Here is an 18,552-nt window from a genome sequence, read left to right as displayed (position 1 = left end):
CGACAGCTGGCTGAAGCTGGAGGTCAGTATCTGCCTGTTGCAAAACAATTTGCTGGAAAATCTCTTACTGGTGGTTATTTTGCAAAACACACTCTCAAAGTTTTCAGAAAATTTCTTCCATTATTTTGAGAATTGTTTTCAATTATGTGGAGGATAAAACGAAACCTGATGACATAAGCTGAATGTCTGCTCTTGCAGAACGTAAAACTTGTAAAAATTTGAGTGGAATTCCCCTTTTAGAATATCAAGCCTTGAATAGGGCGTTGCGCAACATTTTGATTATGCAATTGTCTGTTTGTCTTGTGTTGTATATGCAAGGATTGGGAACGACTGCATGCAGCTTTCTGGGACATGCAGGCCTACTGGAATATGCTGGAGTGGAAGAGAAAACAGCTGGAGAGGGAGGGGAAAGAGCAGAGGGTGGCCCGCACCACTTTACCTCAGAGCATCAAGCACGTTCAGCTGGACCTGAGGGACCTGATGAGCCAAGTCAGCAGTCAGGTATCCACAGTCTGAACATTTGTCCCCTTTTCCAGCTCTCACAAAGTCTTTTGGAGGAAGTGACACAAAGACTATGCTAAATTTTGTTTTGCTTTCTTCCCCAGATGAGTTACATGAAGAGCTCTTGGGTGAAGCCAACTTCTCCTACAGTACGGACAGCCCTCAACCCAGAACCCACCTCCAAAACAGTGTGGGATAGCCGAGTGGACGGTTACATCATCCTGCGGGATCTAGACCTTTACCTCACCAAGCTGGCAAGAGACTTCCTCCTGCTGGCTTCCAAAACACGTCTATGACTCAATACTGAAAAAGAGCACTGTGACCCCGATAACACACACATGCACACAAACAGGCAAAAGGATGAAATAACTGAGCTGACAATCAACACCTAAGAGAAAAATGCATTTTAGCAGGTCTGCTGTTTTTTTTTACTTGATGTACTCCAGTATATTTAAGGGCTTTCTTGGGTATTTCCCACAGTTTCTGTCTCACTCAAACTGTAAGTTAGCAATAAGCTCACAGAACAGTGACAACACTTCCCCGCATCCGGTTTTCCCCCAAGCCCTCAATCTACTGGACTTTCCAAAGATATATTTACTATTTATTAACATATTTATTATGCTATTTATTTTAAAGTGGTTCGTTTTATTTCTCTTACATTACAGAGATACAGTGTTTTACATAAGACACTTTATATTTGATAGATAAATATATTGTGTATGACTGAGAATAAAGAGACAAAGCATATCAAACTGTGATGACTTCATGTTATGATTTTCAAAATATGATTTTCTCAGTATTCATTGCAACATTGAAGACATTCTTGTAAAAATTATGAATATGACTCAGCATGGGATCTTCCTTATTTTGAGTATGTTGCACATGCTTATGGTATTGTCCTGTCGGCTGCGAGCTAACAAATAACAATGGCTACTTCTGGGCGGCAAAGGATTACCGTTTGTCTGGCTGCTGTTTTCGGTTTCTTCATGTGGTGTTGGTGCGAGGAACAGTCTGCAGAGTAAAATCAGATTGAACACAGTCAGCTGGCCGAAATGTTTGTTTTTTTCCATATCGAAATACCCCCCCCCCCCTCCCTGCAGGCTCCCCACATGACATTAGTACAGCCACTGACTCACCACTAGCAGATGTCCTCGTTTGCCTTTAGTCACCTTCATCTCTGAACCCCTGACAAAGTCAATGATTCCTTCCTTGCCACGAGCCACTGTAAACCTAATGCTGCATGCCACACAGAAGACATAAAGACAGGGCAAGAAGATGAGAACTGTTGGACTAGTAATAACTGCAGACTTAGAGGAGCAGTCAGACAGGACTCACCTGCCCGGGCTGATGTTGACGTAATCGATCTTGCCGGCCATCATGGCTAGTTTTGTCACCAGCTCAATCACGTGGTCACACTGCAGCACAGCATCGGCCTGAGGCAGACAGAGTTCGATTTAGAGTGGCTGTGTGGTTGCACTCTTACAGTCATAACTGCTGTGTCCTACTGTACCTTCTGCTTACTGTCCTCACTGGGCATGTGCAGAACAAACATCCCATCGCTGAGAGAGCTCACAGAGATACCTGGTTAAAGAGAAAAAGAGGCTTGAACACACTGAACAAAAGAACGCATCATCCTCCCAGTTGAAAGTATCTTTTTTTGAGAAATAGTTTTGGACACAATCACTACTTGGTTGCCATGGATAGTTCTGTAACAGTGCACAGAGAAGGTACGGTAATTGAGACATTCTGCCCACTGAAGGTCAAAGATTTGAAAACTGCAACAACCGTAATAACTCCTCCAGAAAAACTAAACACCTCTCAGAGCTGTGTAGTCAATCCTCTGCTTGATCTTGGTCCTGTCCACCAGCACTGCAAAGGTGTTTGTGAGGAGCAGTTGGCGAGGGCGAGGCTTGAATCCCCTTCTGTCATACTTTGTAACTGACGCACCGTACTGAGGAGCACAAGGACGCACATTACTGCCAGGCAGCAAATATTATTATCATCATTATCATGTCAAGAGAAGCTCAATCCCACCTGCACTTTGTCGTTGCCGAGAGTCTGGACGACTTTGAGATTGATTTGCTCACGTTCTATGTAAAGCAATTGGAAAGTCTCTATGTTAATGTTACATGTTTTTGGTACCTCCACTGTATGGTGTTCAGTATGTATAGAGGTAATGGATGCATGTATGAACACGTACCAAGCCGGGAGTCCAAAAACAGCCTGCCAACACTCTGAGGGTAGTTGTCTTTCTGATCCTTGAAGATCTCACTGGCTACGACTTTCTGCACCATCTAAAGACAAGAAAAAAAATCTGCAATTATTCTAATTTTTTAAACATTATTTTTTAAAAAAGCTTTCTGTAGACATTGTACCTGTTTCTTCCATTCAGGCTGGACCCTCCTGCAATACTTCACAACCATGTTTCTCATGTGCAGCGTCCGCAGGTGCTCTGAGGCCTGTAGGGCACCATGAATTTGCATCAATAACTCTGCTTGTATATATCATTACTTTTAACGGCATGTACTGATGTCAGTCAGCAGAATGATGTTCTCTGTGTGAGGTCTGTTTGTACCTCAACAACAAGGGGAGGAGGCGTCGGCCAGCTTTTGTCCAAAACGCTCTTGGGCAGGTTTTTACGTAGATTCTTGAGGAAGGAGTAGCGGACATGATCCAGGAAATACTCATTCTCAGGGCAGTATTCCTCATGACGGTAGATGAAGCCTTTTATGAACCTGATAAAAACAGAGCCATATACCACGAGGGGAATTGTATACATGCAAAATGCAGTCTCTAAAATACACGCAGAAACAAACAGTAACAAAGTATCAGTCAAGCACCTGCGGATTAACTCAGCAGCCTGTCGACGCCTCTTAGCCCTCCTGCGTGCTTTCATCCCTCGCCACCCAGACTGGATCACTATCACTATACATACACATACATGCATGTATTAACACCAAGACAACTTTTATACTCAGCCAGAGAACATCCCATGGTTAGTATAGCATAGTTTACTGAAACAGAAAGTCAGCTTAGGCCCAACTAGACGTGTTGGAGAAGTGAAATAAAATAAAAATCTACACAGATAAAAAAAAAAAAAAACCCACAAGCATTTACAGATAAATACATGAGCTCGACTGTGGACATTGTGGTATAGTAAGATCACTGTACACCAGTATAGAGTCTTCCAGTGAAGAATGGGCCTACAAAATTTTGATTGGCCATCCAAAAGCATTTTATATGCATGTACATACAAAGCAGATAGTCGATGTCAATGTAATCCAATATCAACATTTATGAGTAAGTAAAAATGAAAGTAAAACCCCATCTGAAAAGTAACTCAAACTGAAGTTTGTTTAGAAGGTTAAACCACAAGTATAAAATATCCAGACATAATAAACCTGACCAGTTCTGTGAGTAGTTATGTATATAGTCAACAGTGGGAGGTGGTCTGACCTGCACGTCTGATGCGTTGGTACTTGGCTCTCTCCCTGTAGCCTCTCCATGATGTCTGCAGAGTCAAAGCTGGAGCAAAACAAAGACACTAGAGGTGGATTTATGTTTTTCCATCAAGGTGTACCAGAAGTCCTGCTGAGGACGCCTCCAGCATAGGAACTGATCCATAGTTCAGCATAGGCTGTAATCCACGGATGAAATATGTTGCGCTTTACAAGACCATGTTGTGTATTCATTAAAAATATTAGTAGTGATAGTTTTAAATATTGTTTGTGCTGAGGAGATGGTTTGCTGTTGTATAGTTGTGGACACAATAATATGAACATCACAAACTATAGTCTCAAAAAGAGTTGAGTCATCACCTCTAAATACAAATGTACTTGACAGATGTGACTCATTATCTGCAGTTTCATTTCAATTGTAACAATCCAGTGTTTCTAATCCTTAACACTGTTACTTACCTATCTCTGGCTTTTTCGCTTCTAGTGCATCCTCAGTGGTGAAGAGAGTTTTTGGGAAACGGATGAAGATTTTTGATCTGAAGAAAAAAGACAAAAAAGCGTGATCAACACAAAGGTGATACTGCACTTATGTACAGAATGTTTTTCCAGAATCTAATATCTAACTGTGACATAATTAATGAAATGTTGTCACTTTGTCTTACTCTCTTTCAAAAAATACATTACCTGCCCAGTTTGTACTCCTCTGGTTTGTAGCCCAGGTGGTTGACCAGTGTGGACACACCATCAACGAGTCTCCCGTGCCAGTTTGGCCACGTCTCAGGACACAGGGGCTTATACCTGAGGGAATTCGTAGATAATTATAACGACGGAAGGCTGGACAGAGAGTAAACAGGATGAACAGTCTCTAAGGCTGTGAATCATTTGAGGAGAAGGTCAGTCACCTCTGCAGGAAGGCCTCAAAACGACGTCGATAGGCAAAGCCTGCTCTCCTGACCCTCAGGTTTTCCATCAGGCCCAGGTACTTCACCTGGTGTCTGACCAGAACTTCATCAAACCTTCCTGTAGGGAGAGATCTTATTCACTGCTGACAATGATACACTTAGGGAAAATCTTATAGCACACATGCTATGCTGTATTATACTGTATACTATATAGTATATTAGATTACATACAGTAAATTCTCAGGAAGTGACTGAGGCTTTTATTTTCTTTAAATGAAGAAACAACCAGGCCTTCATTCACTTTATATTTATTATTATAGACCTGGCTTTATTTTGAATTTCTAGTTGTATTTTAGTGATAAACCCCTTGTTTTCTGATTGTGTTCACTTCTTGGGGAAAACCCAACACTTCCTTAATCTATTTCACATAAAAATGCTTAAGTAGTTGTAATTTATTGTCCTCCCTGGGAGGCTTCTATTGTGAAACATCTGCAGGAACTGTTGAGCTTTATTAACCTCAGAGAAAGAATGACAGAGTAGAATTAATCTTAATTAACGGACTGAGAACAACATTTCTTTTAAAATGAGAAAATTAGATACAGAGTGTTCAGTATATTGTTGACTGTGCTATGTTGGATGGATAACGGTGTGGATTTTTTTTTATTGTTATCGTTTACAATGTCAGCACTTTTTTTTTTACCTCTTTAATTCCTTGATCTTTACTTAGAATCTGTCCTTTTTTGTTTGAAAATGTTCTTATTTGAGACCTGGACATTATTTCAAAAGACAGCTTTTATTTGATAATAATATAACAGTACTGTAATATACAGTAAAGCCAATTCAGTGCCTAAAAGTGTACCTGGTTGCTTGGCGTCATTAGGTTTGATACAGCGCACGTAGGATGGTTCTTTAGACATGAGGATCTCCATAAGTTTCATCAGGCTGTTTTTAAACTGAGTGGCAGCCTACAGTACAAAATAAAGAAACAAACAAGAAACTAACTTCTCTGTACATTTGTGTCCATGTGTCAGTTTTGGGGAGAGATAGATAGAGAGGGAAAGAGAGAGAGAAGAGAGAGAGAGAGAGAGAGAGAGAGAGAGAGAGAAAGGGAAAGCAAGAATAATTCTCACCATCTCTGGGCGTTTCTGATCCATCACTTCCTCTCTGCGGAAGCAGCGACTAAGTATCTGGTTGTCTGACTGGCACATGACCTAAACAGAGACGAAACCACACAACCACATGTCAACAAGGCACGGCACGCCCCCCTTCTCTTCCCCCCTTCACTCGAGCAATGGAAAGAGACAGGTTGTGGTGAACCTGCACCTTGTCTATTTTCATAATACTGACCTCTTTCAGGTTCCTGTTCAGCAAATCATTGTTCTTGTCTAGAAAACCTGAATGAGACAAACAAAAACACTGTAGTCTGTCATTAAGAAATCAGTGGGTTATGAGGCGTGCCCTGTAATAAGTGCCCCAATAAAAACACAACTCAACTGTTTAATTTACAGCTTACCATTGACATTGTAGTTGACTTCGCCAGCATAATGCAACAGCCTGAATTCCTCCCTACTCATTACCCTGCGGGTTTTTCCATTTGCCAGTTTATGACTGAAAGATATAAACACACATGGAGATGTGCACACACACATGCCTAGGTCTACATGGAGGAGTCTTTGTACTGTAGGCCCATCTCAAACAATATTTGATATAAGATGCTTACGTGACAAAATGGGGGTGGCCGCCCAGCGTGTCCTCCAGTTTCTCTAAAAAGGAAACATCGCAAGTCTCTCCAGGTCTCAGGCACTCCTCATCCTGAAAGACAATCACACTGTTTAACAGAGGCATAGATAGCACCATATACAGAGAACGACAACACCAGTCTTTCATACCAGAATGGAGATGATGCCTTTGTGCTTCTCCTCTATCAGGTCACAAATGATCTTGTTGTCAAAGTACTGCACCGTCTCCCACTGACATTAGTGGGAAACATCAGGAGGAAGAACAAGTTATGTTAGTATGGAAATGTAAATATCAATAAATATGTCAAACTTATTTGTTTGGACCACCGAACCAACAGGGGGACTTACTGCAATTCCTTCTGTCTCATACTCCTCCTGCTCAGATCTCAGGGTTAGCTCAATAAAGAGCTGCTGGAGTTTCTCATTGCAGTAGTTGATGCAGAACTGCTCAAAGCTGTAGGCAGAAGCAGAGGTCAAATGTACACTAGAGTTATGAGCAAAGGCTATGTGCATTAGAGGCTGCTACTGACAAAGAACTGTGACAGACAAGGGGAAATTAACTCCTACCTATTGTGCTGCAGGACTTCAAAGCCATAGATATCAAGAAGTCCTATAACTGAGGAGCCCTTATTGCTATGGTAGATTTCATCCTGCATAACATATAAAGTACACATCATATAGTTAGTGGTGGAACACAACAACAGCCCCACAACATTATAATGGAATTTACACTGCTGTCTTTGAGTTGTTATCAGAGCTGTCAGTGCACCTTCAGAGCCAGCGACTGGTTGATTTTCTCCACCAACCAAGTGAAGGTCCGACCGTACACAGCCTTGGCTAAGGCATCACGGGCAGATATTGCCTGCTCAAAGTTTAGCGGGCTGATCATCTGTAATGATACAAATACACGTACAACACCAAATTTTAAAAACGCATCACAATATACACCAAGCAGCTGAAAACATGTGACGCATGGACACGAAGACTGTCACCTCCTCTCCTTTGGCAGTGAGTTTCTTGTGAGTGAGAGCCTCCCTCAGGGCTGAGCCATCAACACCCAGCAGCTGGAAAACAACAACACATCTGCTCTCAGCAAAGCCTTTTTGTGAATGTTTGTGCATATTTGAACATTCAGTAATACTAGTGAGACTGTTCTGACCTTTACAAGTTTTGTTATCTGGGTCTCAGTGGTGATATAAGTTTCTCCTTCCTCCCCTTCCCCAAACTGAGTGTTTCCCAGATGGAGAACACCAGCAATGATGTTCAGCAATTTCTGAGGTCAAACAGGAAAAAACAGTTCACCACAACCTCATACATCGACAATTTCTCTTTTAATAAAATGAAAGTCTGGGCAATTATTAGAAGAGTCACTGAAAATATGATTATTATTGCACAATCAGAACAAGAAGCGAGAGTGAAAAAGTACAATTTTGCAAAATATATCTCATATTAGAATGGTCATCACATATGCTTGAGACAGCAAGTTGATGAAAATTGCAGGGTTCAAAGCTGTTAAAAAAAAGACTTTGCAAATGTTTCATGAGCTGAATTAGAAATGGCTAAGCCCTAAGGATACAAAAATGTTATGGGTGAAAGACAATCAATGTAAAAAATCCAGATTTTTTACCATTAAACTGGACAGAAAAGATTAAAAAAACATGATTTTTGGATCTATTCAGAGTTGTCCTACATGTTTTTATAGTAATAAGAAATGTGATGTTTGGCCAGTGTAAAAAATGTAAGATAAGAGAGAGTGGACATATTCATGATGAAAAATAACATTCACAGCATAATACAGATTGTTAGAACATTGCTTGTCTTGGATTCATTCCTATGACCATAAACTTCTCCACTTTAATTTGGTAAATGTAGTAAATCAGAGAACACAAGTGAAAAACAAAACATCAATGTTGTTGCCTGTATAAGGGCAACTATCATTCATGGCTGTGACTTGTTGCTGACCTGCACTTCTTCCTCAGTGAAGCCAATAACAGGCAGGGCCTTCATCACAACTTTCCAATTATTCTTGTCACTGATGGAGCTGACTCTGGGGCAGTTACCCTGAATAAGACAATTAAACATTACACCTCAACCAATACTAGATTTGCATAGACCTAATTCGTCAGACTTCTGCGCCACACACACCTTGACCAGATACTGGTAGTTCTGGGGGTTTCTTTCCAGGTCTAATGTGTTGAGCAGGTCTTCATCTCCTCCCTCCAAAAGCTGATAGAAGATGTGGAAGTTCCTCTCGCCGTGGTTCTGATGAACCACACGAGATTTCTCCAGCAGGTAGTTCAGGATGTGACCACCCACTGGTGCCCCCTTGGAGAGATTAGAGAAAAAGGTGGGAGAAGATAACAACTGTGAAAGCAGGTTTAACATTCTTTGATGTAACTACACTAAATGTAATGTTGTGAATTACATATATTTATAGACATGATGTTTATAAAGAATGAGAAAGCCAGGGAGGGAGTGTTTACCCTAAAGTCAAACTGGACATCCATGTATTTCCCAAAGCGACTGGAGTTGTCATTCCTCAGTGTTTTGGCGTTGCCAAATGCCTGCACAAAGGAAGGGAGCCAGGAAATTAGAGGGAGGAAGTGTAATTAAGGGCAAGAATACAATAACAAAATCAAACAATCAAGAGAAAGTATTTATAAGTATCTCAGATCTATCAGATAATAGCATATACAGTATATTGTGAATGATTAAGCTAATGGAATTTTAGAATAGAATAGTCTAAATTAATTGTGCTTTTTATTGTGATACTGGCTCTTCAGTTTAAAAGGTTAAATACCTCCAGAACAGGGTTGGACTGCAGTAGGCGGTCACCAAGGGCGGCCATGTGATCATTCATGGGGCAGGTGACGGCGTAGTAGAGGAGGATCTTCTTGGAGGCCTCTGTTTTACCTGCTCCACTCTCACCCGATATGAGAATACACTGGTCTTTCCTCTCGGTCCGCATTGCTCGATAAGTGTTGTCTGATACAGCATAGCTGAGGGAAAAAGCAAAATCAAAAGCATTGTCAGTTACAGGTCAACATACATTGTGACATAAATCATTGTGATGGAATACAATGTAAACAACAGTACAATTCAGTGATCTTAAAAGGTAATAGTATTAATTTTTGTTATGACTGACTGAAACTGTGAAGTCAGTTGTGCATTTAATTTATTTGTTTGTGTGTAAACATCACAATAGACTGGCAATCTGTCCAGGATGTACCCTGCCTCTCACCCAGTGTCAGCTGGGATTGGCTCCAGCCCCCTGTGACCCTGTGACCCTGGATGGATGGATGGATGGATGGATGGATGGGTGGATGGATGGATGGATGGATGGATGGAGCATGGTGTGTGATTATCATGGTGGCTGACAGCAGAGGAGTTTGATAAAAAATGTCTGAGGACAATGGAGTGACTCACATGTGAGGCGATATTTCGTAGAAGCTGACTCCTCTGTAGCGCTCCATCTGCTGCTTGGAGTAAATCTCCAGCTCTTTGTAAGGGTTCACTGATACCAACACGGAGCCAATGTACGTCTGAGCCAAAATATTACAAGAACAGATATACACATTCAAACATGTCTCACCACACCAAGTGAAATGTTTTGGAACATATGAAGAAAATTGGCTTTATTACATAGATGAGATTTTCTTTGAAGCGCCGTCGCAGGTTCTCTATGAAGGCTGCCTCACTGTTGTAATTCTCCAGCAGGACAAAGTCCTGCACCCCGACCCTGTCCCGTGCAGTCAGGGCACTCTCCATCACCAGACGCACTCTTCCTTCAATATCCACCTCCTACAGGAAGAGAGAGAAGAACAGACATCACAGGGAGTCACATAAATTAAGATTCTGGTTCAGTACTGAGTAGGAAAAAAATAGAGTGAATAAGTGAATGTGAGTTATGTTGGATCCATGAGTTGCTTCAAATTTTCAAAATAAAGAGAGAAATGATTTCTGTTTGTGCTGATCCTCCTGACCCTCCAATTGGTGTAGTTACCATCTGCTGACAGCAGGGGGCACTACTACATTCACCCAGTCATGAAAGAATTAACATCTGGTGCTCAGTATTGCAATAATTGCCACATACCATATTGCAAAATAGGATCTATTTATGAAGTGAGACAATATGTATTTCAAAAATACTCTTAAAATATCAGAGCAAATGACTCAAGAGTTACTGAACAAAGTACCAAAACAACACTCTGTAAAGACACAGAGTAAGAACAGTTCCACTAAGCCTTGCCAAGATTAAACAATGGAGACATTTTGAGGTATCCAAATAATAAACACACAGGACAGACTCATCTATTATGTGATAGTGAGATAGTCTATTATGATTTATGTACAGTACACACAGCTTTATATCACCAGACGGGATTTAACCACTGCTGCAAGGAAAGTGTGTGTACATGTCAACAACACTGTGATGGCAAACACCATGGTGCAGACAGGAAATAAGTGCCAGTCGGCAGAGTGAAATTCTCAGATATGCCCCGAAGTATGACATTACACACACAACCACATGCACAGTCATGCGCATGCACATACACATACACATAGATAAAAATGTCAGATCAGATGTCAGTAGTCAATACTTACTGATGATAAATATCCAGTCACACAAAGTAGTGTGTAATCAGTGTACTACAGCCCAGCCCAACAAACTGCACTCTGTCCTCAGCATCAAAGATACATTTATGAGAAAAGCCTGGCTGTTTTTCTTTACACATTCATAAAAAAAACACACACACAAGCAGAAAGTGGAACAAAGGGGCTAGACTTCCACAGGACCTCTGTTTTTCTTGAATGCAAAAACCTCTCAAGGGGCTCATTTGGCTTCTTAATGCCAGTAGAAGGTCATTATCTCCGAGCACTAGTTGCAGGAAAATCCTTCAGAAAACAAAGAGGACAACAGTGGAAGACAGCCAACAAGTGAGAGCAAAGGAAAGTCAACGGACACTTCCATGGTAGCCCTCCTCCTCTCTGCTTCACCTTGGAGTATTGTTCTCCCACTCTTGCAGGTGGGTTTCCTTCAGATAGTAGTTACAGTTCACAGTCAGATTTTCCAAAGGATACAACAAAGGAATGTTAGGGTCAAGTTTGGGGCAGGCGTTCAGTGGATACCACCGAACTTTTCTATGCTGCGCGTCAGCAGTTGTGCATGATTCAAACATCGTGAATATGTCGGCATTCCTGGCCAACCCTTTCCATTCATGATTCCCATGCGACAAAAAAGCAATTAGTAGTACAGGCATAAAATTATCCCTGTGCTACCTGAGGTGTGAGGATGCAACAGAGGTGCAGCTGTGGCCAAATACAACATTTCCCATAATTCTTTGACAGCTTGTTAACTTACAATGAAATGTGCTTCAAGAATTGAGAAGATGCAGAGGATTTTTTTCATTCAATTTAGGAACATGCATTACACAAGCATACTTACACTAGCTGAAGTTTGACTTGTATGTGGTTGCTTATCATTTATTATGAAACTTGGAGAACACCTCCATGTGTTCAGCACACACATCAACCTTTCAGAGCAGAAAACAATGACACCACCTGGCTCTGAACTTTAATAGCCTCCTTTGGCTCGAATGTTTCATTCCATCTGCCTCAGGTCTCATACCTTTTATGTTAATCTCTGCTGGTATTCAGTTGTACAGTAGCTGCTGTGTTGACAGTGTCAACCTTTTCAATGAGATGTCCAAATGTGTGTAATTTTCTTGTTATGCTCATTAAAGTCTGAATTAAAAGTACACTGATAAATTTTGGACTTTCCAAGCAGCAAAGCCCTGTTTTCTTTTATAACTCAAAAACACAGCAAACATTGTTTTCAAGGATCTTTTTCACAGCAGTCATGTGTTACATTTTTTACTTTTGGCCAATTTCATCAGAATGACATGTGGAAAAAACGTCATCCAAAACACAGAAACATGTTGCTACAGTTATATGATCTAAGATCTTAAAAGATTTGAAACTATTTTTTGGAGGCACAGTGGCTGAAATACCTTGAGGGCTACAGGTCTGGGATGGAGATTTAACCAGAGTACAAGGTAATCCTTGAAGCTTTGTTGTCAATGAACTGACCTGAGGCTAGCATGTTACAGCAGCTGAGCTAACTGACTCTCACCATGTTCGAGCGCTTAATGTGGGATTTGACTCTGAATACCAGGGAGCTTCAGTGAAATCTGCTGGTCTGAAGGTGCAGCTGCAGTGACAACCAGCGAGGAGACTAACCTAACAGTGGGACTTGGCTCCAGGCCCCATGACTAAGCTCTGCTGGACCAACTCCATTCGGATAGTCTTCCTTATATGGCATGCCCCACCACTCTGTCCCAGGGCGAGCTGCTCTGGTACCACAGCTGGCTCCGTACCACCGATGTGCCAGTAATGGATATGGTGGAAAAATACCAAGTTTATCCTCTTTGGACTGCTTGGGTTAAAGCTTATACAAAACCAAAATACACACTGACTCATACATGGGCAAAAAAAAAAAAAAAAAAAAAAATCTCAAAGTGACTCATTGTTCTGTTTTGCTTTTCCCTCCATGTGTGAGGCAGAGAACTGGTGGATTGGATCTCCTGCTTTACTGAATAAGCACAGATAATGTACACGCACTCACACATGTATATACTAAACATGAAAAATGCAACAAAGAGCATCATGGCAGTCAGGATCTTACCCTGCCTTGGTACCTCATCCTGTCCTGTTGTTGCTGGAAGAAGGCTGAACTGGTGGTCCCCCCCCCCCGCAGGGCTGGTGCCCCTCCTCCTGTGTCAGAGAGACTCCTTAACTGTAACTTCTCATCTACCTTTGCCCATGGGCGACAGATTTAGGTAACTCAGTTTCTCTCCCCTTCAGTCACTTTCTCCAAGCCTTCGTCTCTTTCTCCACGTCTTTCCTCCTTCTCGTCCGGCTCTCCTGTGAGGACAAGGCACACGCCACACTCAGGCCAAAACACCAACAGCTCCTCTTGTTTATACCTTCAATTCATCTTCCCTTTGACAGGTCAAAGTAAATGTCCACCTCTCCACAAGTCCCTCTCTTTCTCTCTAAACCATACTGCATGAAACAAGGGCAGGAACTCCACTCACACGTCACACAACTGGACTAAAAAAAAAAAAAGGGCTAGGGAAAGTATGCTGCTGGATAATGCAGAAAAAAAGGAGCCAGAGAAACAGAGAGCAGAGAGGGTTTGGAAAAATTTGCTAAGAGCCCCAAACTACAAACATGTAATCACTCTACAGCTATATAAAAGAGAAAAAAACAGAAATCACATGATGAGATCTCAGTACATTCCTTCTTTCCTTCCCTCCCTATTTAGTTCGCTCCCTCCCTTTTCTCCCACAAGCTGAGACAGATTCACAGGGGATGTGAATTATGGAAGTGTTTCACCAGCAAGGCTGTTTGTCTATTCGTGGCTGTCTTCCATTGTTGATGAAATGACTCACACCGGCATCAAAATATCACAATCTGAGAGTCTGTTATTAATCTGATATTAGTTTGAACTATCATTTTCCCCAGCTGCTTGGTTTTCCTGGCAACATTCACGATGCAACAAATTCTAATTTCTGACATAACAATAATTCAATATAAAATATGCTGTTTGCATGAATTATCAGATTTATCTTTTCTCTTTTAGATTCCACCCCCACCCCCCAGATTAGAGGCGTTTTTTGGGGTGTGCAAACCACAAGGCCACATCGTCTCTGTGAGAGAATAGAATAGCGCCCCCCTCTGGTTTCCCTCCCTCTCTCTGTCCTCTCACTCCATTTTCTCCCACTCTGTCTCCACGCCTCGCTCCCTTTCCCTTGCCAGCATCATCAAAAGTCCAACACTGAGGAATCTGAATAATGCTACCCAGATGGAGAAAGTCTCCTACTCTTTTTCCTAATCTCTGGCTGTCACAACTGTGCTTAAGAAGAGGTGGGAGAAAAAAATCTCCATGCTGCTCCCTCGCTATCACTCTCACTCATGTAGTTTACACAAACAGGGGAGAAGTGAAACTGCCACATTCATTTAATAGTTTAAAAAGATTGTGTACCAACTGGTGTCACTCAAAACCTCATTTTGGTGCCCTGCCTCCTCTTCTGTATATGGAAAACAATCCTGCCAGGTCCAGCCTGTTCCCTCACAGCTTTTCTTTCTGAAAATTTAGCCTCCATGACCCTGTAGTTTACTCAGTTACTCCATTGCATTCCTGCTCAGTTATGTGTGCTCTATTCACCAGCATCGCCAAAGATGATCAGTCACTTCAGGTCAATTTTCTATGGGGTGCAAAAATCAAAAGAACCTCATACAATATGATGATAGTTGATCATTTAGCTCGTACAGAAAAGTTGACTATAGCAGAATGGTAGGTATTGTTGTGTTCCCCTATCAAAGCCAAACAGCACAGGGAGGAAATATTCTGGATCAGAGGTCATGTGGCCTGTAGATTACACTTCAGGATGTATTTTTGGTTTCAAATGCTTCTGTAGTAAAGATATGAAAGTTACATGCCAACAATTATAACTATCTTTGGCACCAGTGTTCTTTGAAATATGAGTGCAGCTTTCTGAATAAACGCAAATGAATTTATTAGCATTCATGTTCACAGGGGCACCATGTGTCCATGCTTGACCACCAGGTATCATCTGTGAATTCCACCTCTAGGTGAGGCTTCAGGTTAGGCCCTTGTTTCCCTCAACTGGATGTCATAATGGCTTTATCTTCAGGCTGAGCAATTCCTTTGAAACCCTAGTTTCTGTTCAAGAAGTCAGAGCTGGGCATGTTTGGGTATTTCTTAAGTCCCATATACCCTTTTGAAGTAATCAGGAAAGTCAACTTGAAATCTATGTGAGTCATAACCACACACAGGTGTCAGACACAATAATCTGACAGATAGTCTGCTGGCAGCATATTTGATTTACTTTTGAAGGGCATCCAAGACATGCCATGTGCAACCACATGCATGTGGAAAACATGAGGGTAGTCTCCTGAGACATCTGGTTTCTCGACCCTGCACACATTACACATAACAGCATCTGGCAAAAACCATACTGCCAGCACAAATCGAAAGGACACTTAAGTCAGTCTACAAACTACAGTTTCTCTGTAAAGTTCATCTTACCTAGGCTGTGTTATTTTCCAACTGAGTTTTTTAATGTTTTTTTTTCAATGTTCCTATCTTTGTTTAGCAGTTCCTGTAAGAAGGATTTCCTTCCTAGCTGTTTCCTGATGTTCAGGATCTTCCTTCGTGGGCATTTGCTTGTGACTCTTATCTGAAGTATACCTTTCTAAATTTTTGTTAGTCTCCTGTATGTGTACATCATTAGTTTAAAATACAAAAAACCCAAGAGACGGAGTCTAACACTTGCCAAAAGTGCAACCGCTATTAAAATATGTATGTCAGGACTGACTTGATTTATTTCAACAAACTTCTTCTCAGGAGAACACCCACTTTCTATCCACTTCAACTGCTACTACACCCACTTCTGTTTAAGACCAAAACACTGTACAAGATGCACAATTTTGTTGTAACTTTATCTATTAAAAGTGTTGAAGTATCTCAAAAGCAAATCAAGCCTGTCTCTCCCCTCTATTAAGGATTTTTTTTGCAGCCACAGCCCTCTGCCTGACTTCAATTTCAGATAATTACATTAAAAACTCAAAAACTAATTCTGAACATCTGACATATTATGGAAGAAATCCAGATATCTCGGCACAGCCTTCCTGTCATAAACTGGCTGCCTGTGCACGCAGTGTTTGAGACTGAGGTATAATAATGGTTTTTCCTCATTTTGTATTTAAATTGCTAAGGTTTTCCGATTCAGTCTAACAATGAATCACAGAAGAATGATGACTTATTTGGGTGGGGTGGAAAATGGGCTATTTCTCTTCTCTTTCTCTTTTCTCCCACTCTCTTCCTCTCTCTCTCTCTCTTTCACACACACACACACACACACACACACACACACACAGGTTGTGTGACAGAATAAATAAGATATACATATAATACTTTGCAGTTTTCTAGCTAATCTATATCTCACTATGCTAACCTTTACATCCTCAAATGGTCTATTTCTCTTTCTCCTTTCCATCCAATCTTTGACTCATTATGCTGCATTTACTTACTTCAGTGTGGAGCTGTTATGAAGTTTGTTATAAGGTGAAATAAAAATGAAAAATATACGTGAATATTGTTTGGGTAACCTAACCAAGCTTTCCCTACTGTTCATTATATCCTCAGTAGAGACGCCATTTCCTATCTATTGTCCATCTGTCCTGAGCTCCTTCAGCACCCACCTGCTGTCTCATTCACCCTGTTTTCACCTCTACTGCCTATCATCCCCCAGATCCCTGTTACACCACAAAGGACACTTCATAAATTGATTGAGGCATAAAACAAAACCCTGTGAATCAACATGCTGTAGAAATGCATTTGCATATAGCAGGAACTGAGAAACAAAAACACAAAAGGTACAAATATCTACTGAGGATGTAGTGATCTAAAGTCTGTTTTCAGTCAGCATGAGGATGAGTAAGAGGTCAATAATGTAACTTCCCCTGCATGATCACTGGAACAATAAGCACAAGCTTATCATCACATCAACTGTTGTTGATGGTCTGAATTATAGGAAGGCCTAGAGCTCTTCCTAGTGGTAATAATATCAATTACACTGAGAGGGATGGATTGCGATTAAATAGATAGATTAAATTCTATACCCAGAAGATTAATCCTTATGAGTCTGATAACTGCTTGACTTTTCATGTAGTGTCACAAACACATGAAAATGACCTTGTCTATGTTTAAAATATGGTAATTGTAAAAACAATAACAACACTCCTATGTGCATGCAGCATTTCCCTCATAATCCTACTTCTGTTTCTATTTAAACAAATGGTCTGAATATTTCTACCACCACCTTCAAGCAAAAAAGCTCTAATTAATTAAACTCAAACACAGTGCATACATGGCAAGAAAACTGCATGCATCTTGCACATAAAAAATTACATATGCAGAAACACAGACACACACAAATATGCCTACCCGGTCTTACTTAATAATCAGCACATATGATCAACTTCATCTTCTCCAGCAGCCGCAGTGTGGTGGTGGTGGCCACAGTTTCTGTTACTTGCACAGCTGAAAGTGAAGCTCCTGAGCTACACAATCCATTGCCAGGCTGACTTTGTTTTCCCAGCAGCGTGGGCCAAACGCACTCCCACTTGGAACCACTGAATCCAGACCGATGTAACTGCAGCACAGCAGCACAATAGTTTCTGGAGAAAAGCTTGAGATCTTTATAGAAAGTAAAAACTGTGACCGCATTAAGCCTACACCGCAAAGGTGAGAGAGTAGATTTCAGGCAGATTATGGCCTATAAATCCACTAGGAGGCGACAACGCTAAAGTTAATAGTCTGCCAAAAGTAATCAGATAGGATGTTGGTGACTGATGTTGGCCTCTGTTAAAGCTGTTAGAGCTGAATGGCAGTGCACCGTGAGCACTGTTAACTTGTACAGGCTTCAGACATCTTCAGACCATAGGGACATACTTTACACGGTTGCCTCCACACTACACTAAGCTGTCTAGATGTTTTGAAACAAGTGACATTTCTTTATTTGTTTTGGGAGACTCAAGGGACCTGGTCTCATTTTCCTTTGTCTGTTTATTTACTAATAACTTTACAGGAAGTTTATCTGTTCTCTTCGTGATATGATATTATCTTAACAGCCGTTTTGTTGTGATGTATGCCTTCATCAAAATAAAATGATTCTATCGCGAACCTACAGGCCAAGAGTTACAGTATGTAACAGCACTAAGCCTAGTATTGTTGCCTACTAAAACTAATAACTAACAAAACTGATATTGTATATAATATTGTTGTTCTACGGCCGAACGAGTTTGGACTAAGTCAAGTGTTTCACAATAAGCAGCCATAGATACAGTGGCCAACTAGCGGAA

The 18,552-nt window shown here is 41.1% G+C and overlaps 2 protein-coding genes across 5 annotated transcripts in view; one reads left to right on the top strand and one right to left on the bottom strand.

Moving 5' to 3' along the window:
* LOC108893571 (uncharacterized) overlaps positions 1 to 1,253 on the top strand; it is a 3,870-nt gene extending 2,617 nt beyond the window's left edge. For both annotated transcript variants that reach the window (XM_018691712.2, XM_018691713.2), the window contains 3 exons: positions 1 to 22; positions 319 to 501; positions 606 to 1,253. The exon at positions 1 to 22 is cut by the window's left edge and continues 80 nt beyond it. In XM_018691712.2, coding sequence (XP_018547228.1) covers positions 1 to 22; positions 319 to 501; positions 606 to 797 — 397 coding nt within the window. In that variant the 3' untranslated portion in view covers positions 798 to 1,253. The remainder of the gene's footprint in view (positions 23 to 318; positions 502 to 605) is intronic.
* Positions 1,091 to 17,787, bottom strand: myo1ca (myosin Ic, paralog a). Of its 3 annotated transcripts, XM_018691706.2 has the most exons (33): positions 17,646 to 17,787; positions 13,286 to 13,524; positions 10,243 to 10,401; positions 10,027 to 10,142; positions 9,401 to 9,599; positions 9,084 to 9,164; positions 8,746 to 8,925; positions 8,563 to 8,661; positions 7,760 to 7,873; positions 7,593 to 7,664; positions 7,370 to 7,489; positions 7,168 to 7,250; positions 6,949 to 7,054; positions 6,751 to 6,831; positions 6,582 to 6,673; positions 6,375 to 6,469; positions 6,209 to 6,255; positions 5,992 to 6,072; positions 5,721 to 5,826; positions 4,862 to 4,979; positions 4,644 to 4,757; positions 4,419 to 4,495; positions 3,958 to 4,026; positions 3,342 to 3,426; positions 3,077 to 3,236; positions 2,877 to 2,960; positions 2,702 to 2,795; positions 2,536 to 2,591; positions 2,317 to 2,452; positions 2,012 to 2,082; positions 1,837 to 1,934; positions 1,638 to 1,737; positions 1,091 to 1,512 (listed from the first exon to the last, which is right to left on the bottom strand). In XM_018691706.2, the coding sequence occupies exons 2-33, from the start codon at positions 13,301 to 13,303 to the stop codon at positions 1,486 to 1,488; spliced, it is 3,138 nt and encodes a 1,045-aa protein (XP_018547222.1). In that variant the 5' UTR covers positions 13,304 to 13,524; positions 17,646 to 17,787; the 3' UTR covers positions 1,091 to 1,485. The 3 variants fall into 3 exon arrangements, with proteins under 3 accessions (XP_018547222.1, XP_018547227.1, XP_018547226.1); XM_018691711.2 differs by lacking the exons at positions 13,286 to 13,524; positions 17,646 to 17,787 and adding an exon at positions 12,841 to 13,064; XM_018691710.2 differs by lacking the exons at positions 13,286 to 13,524; positions 17,646 to 17,787 and adding an exon at positions 11,206 to 11,351.
* Positions 17,788 to 18,552: the final 765 nt, after the last annotated feature.

This window comes from Lates calcarifer, linkage group LG20 (assembly GCF_001640805.2).
Source record: "Lates calcarifer isolate ASB-BC8 linkage group LG20, TLL_Latcal_v3, whole genome shotgun sequence".
NCBI classification, from domain to species: domain Eukaryota; kingdom Metazoa; phylum Chordata; class Actinopteri; family Centropomidae; genus Lates; species Lates calcarifer.
Note: the sequence above shows the minus strand (reverse complement) of the source record. Positions and strands in the feature narration are given on the sequence as shown.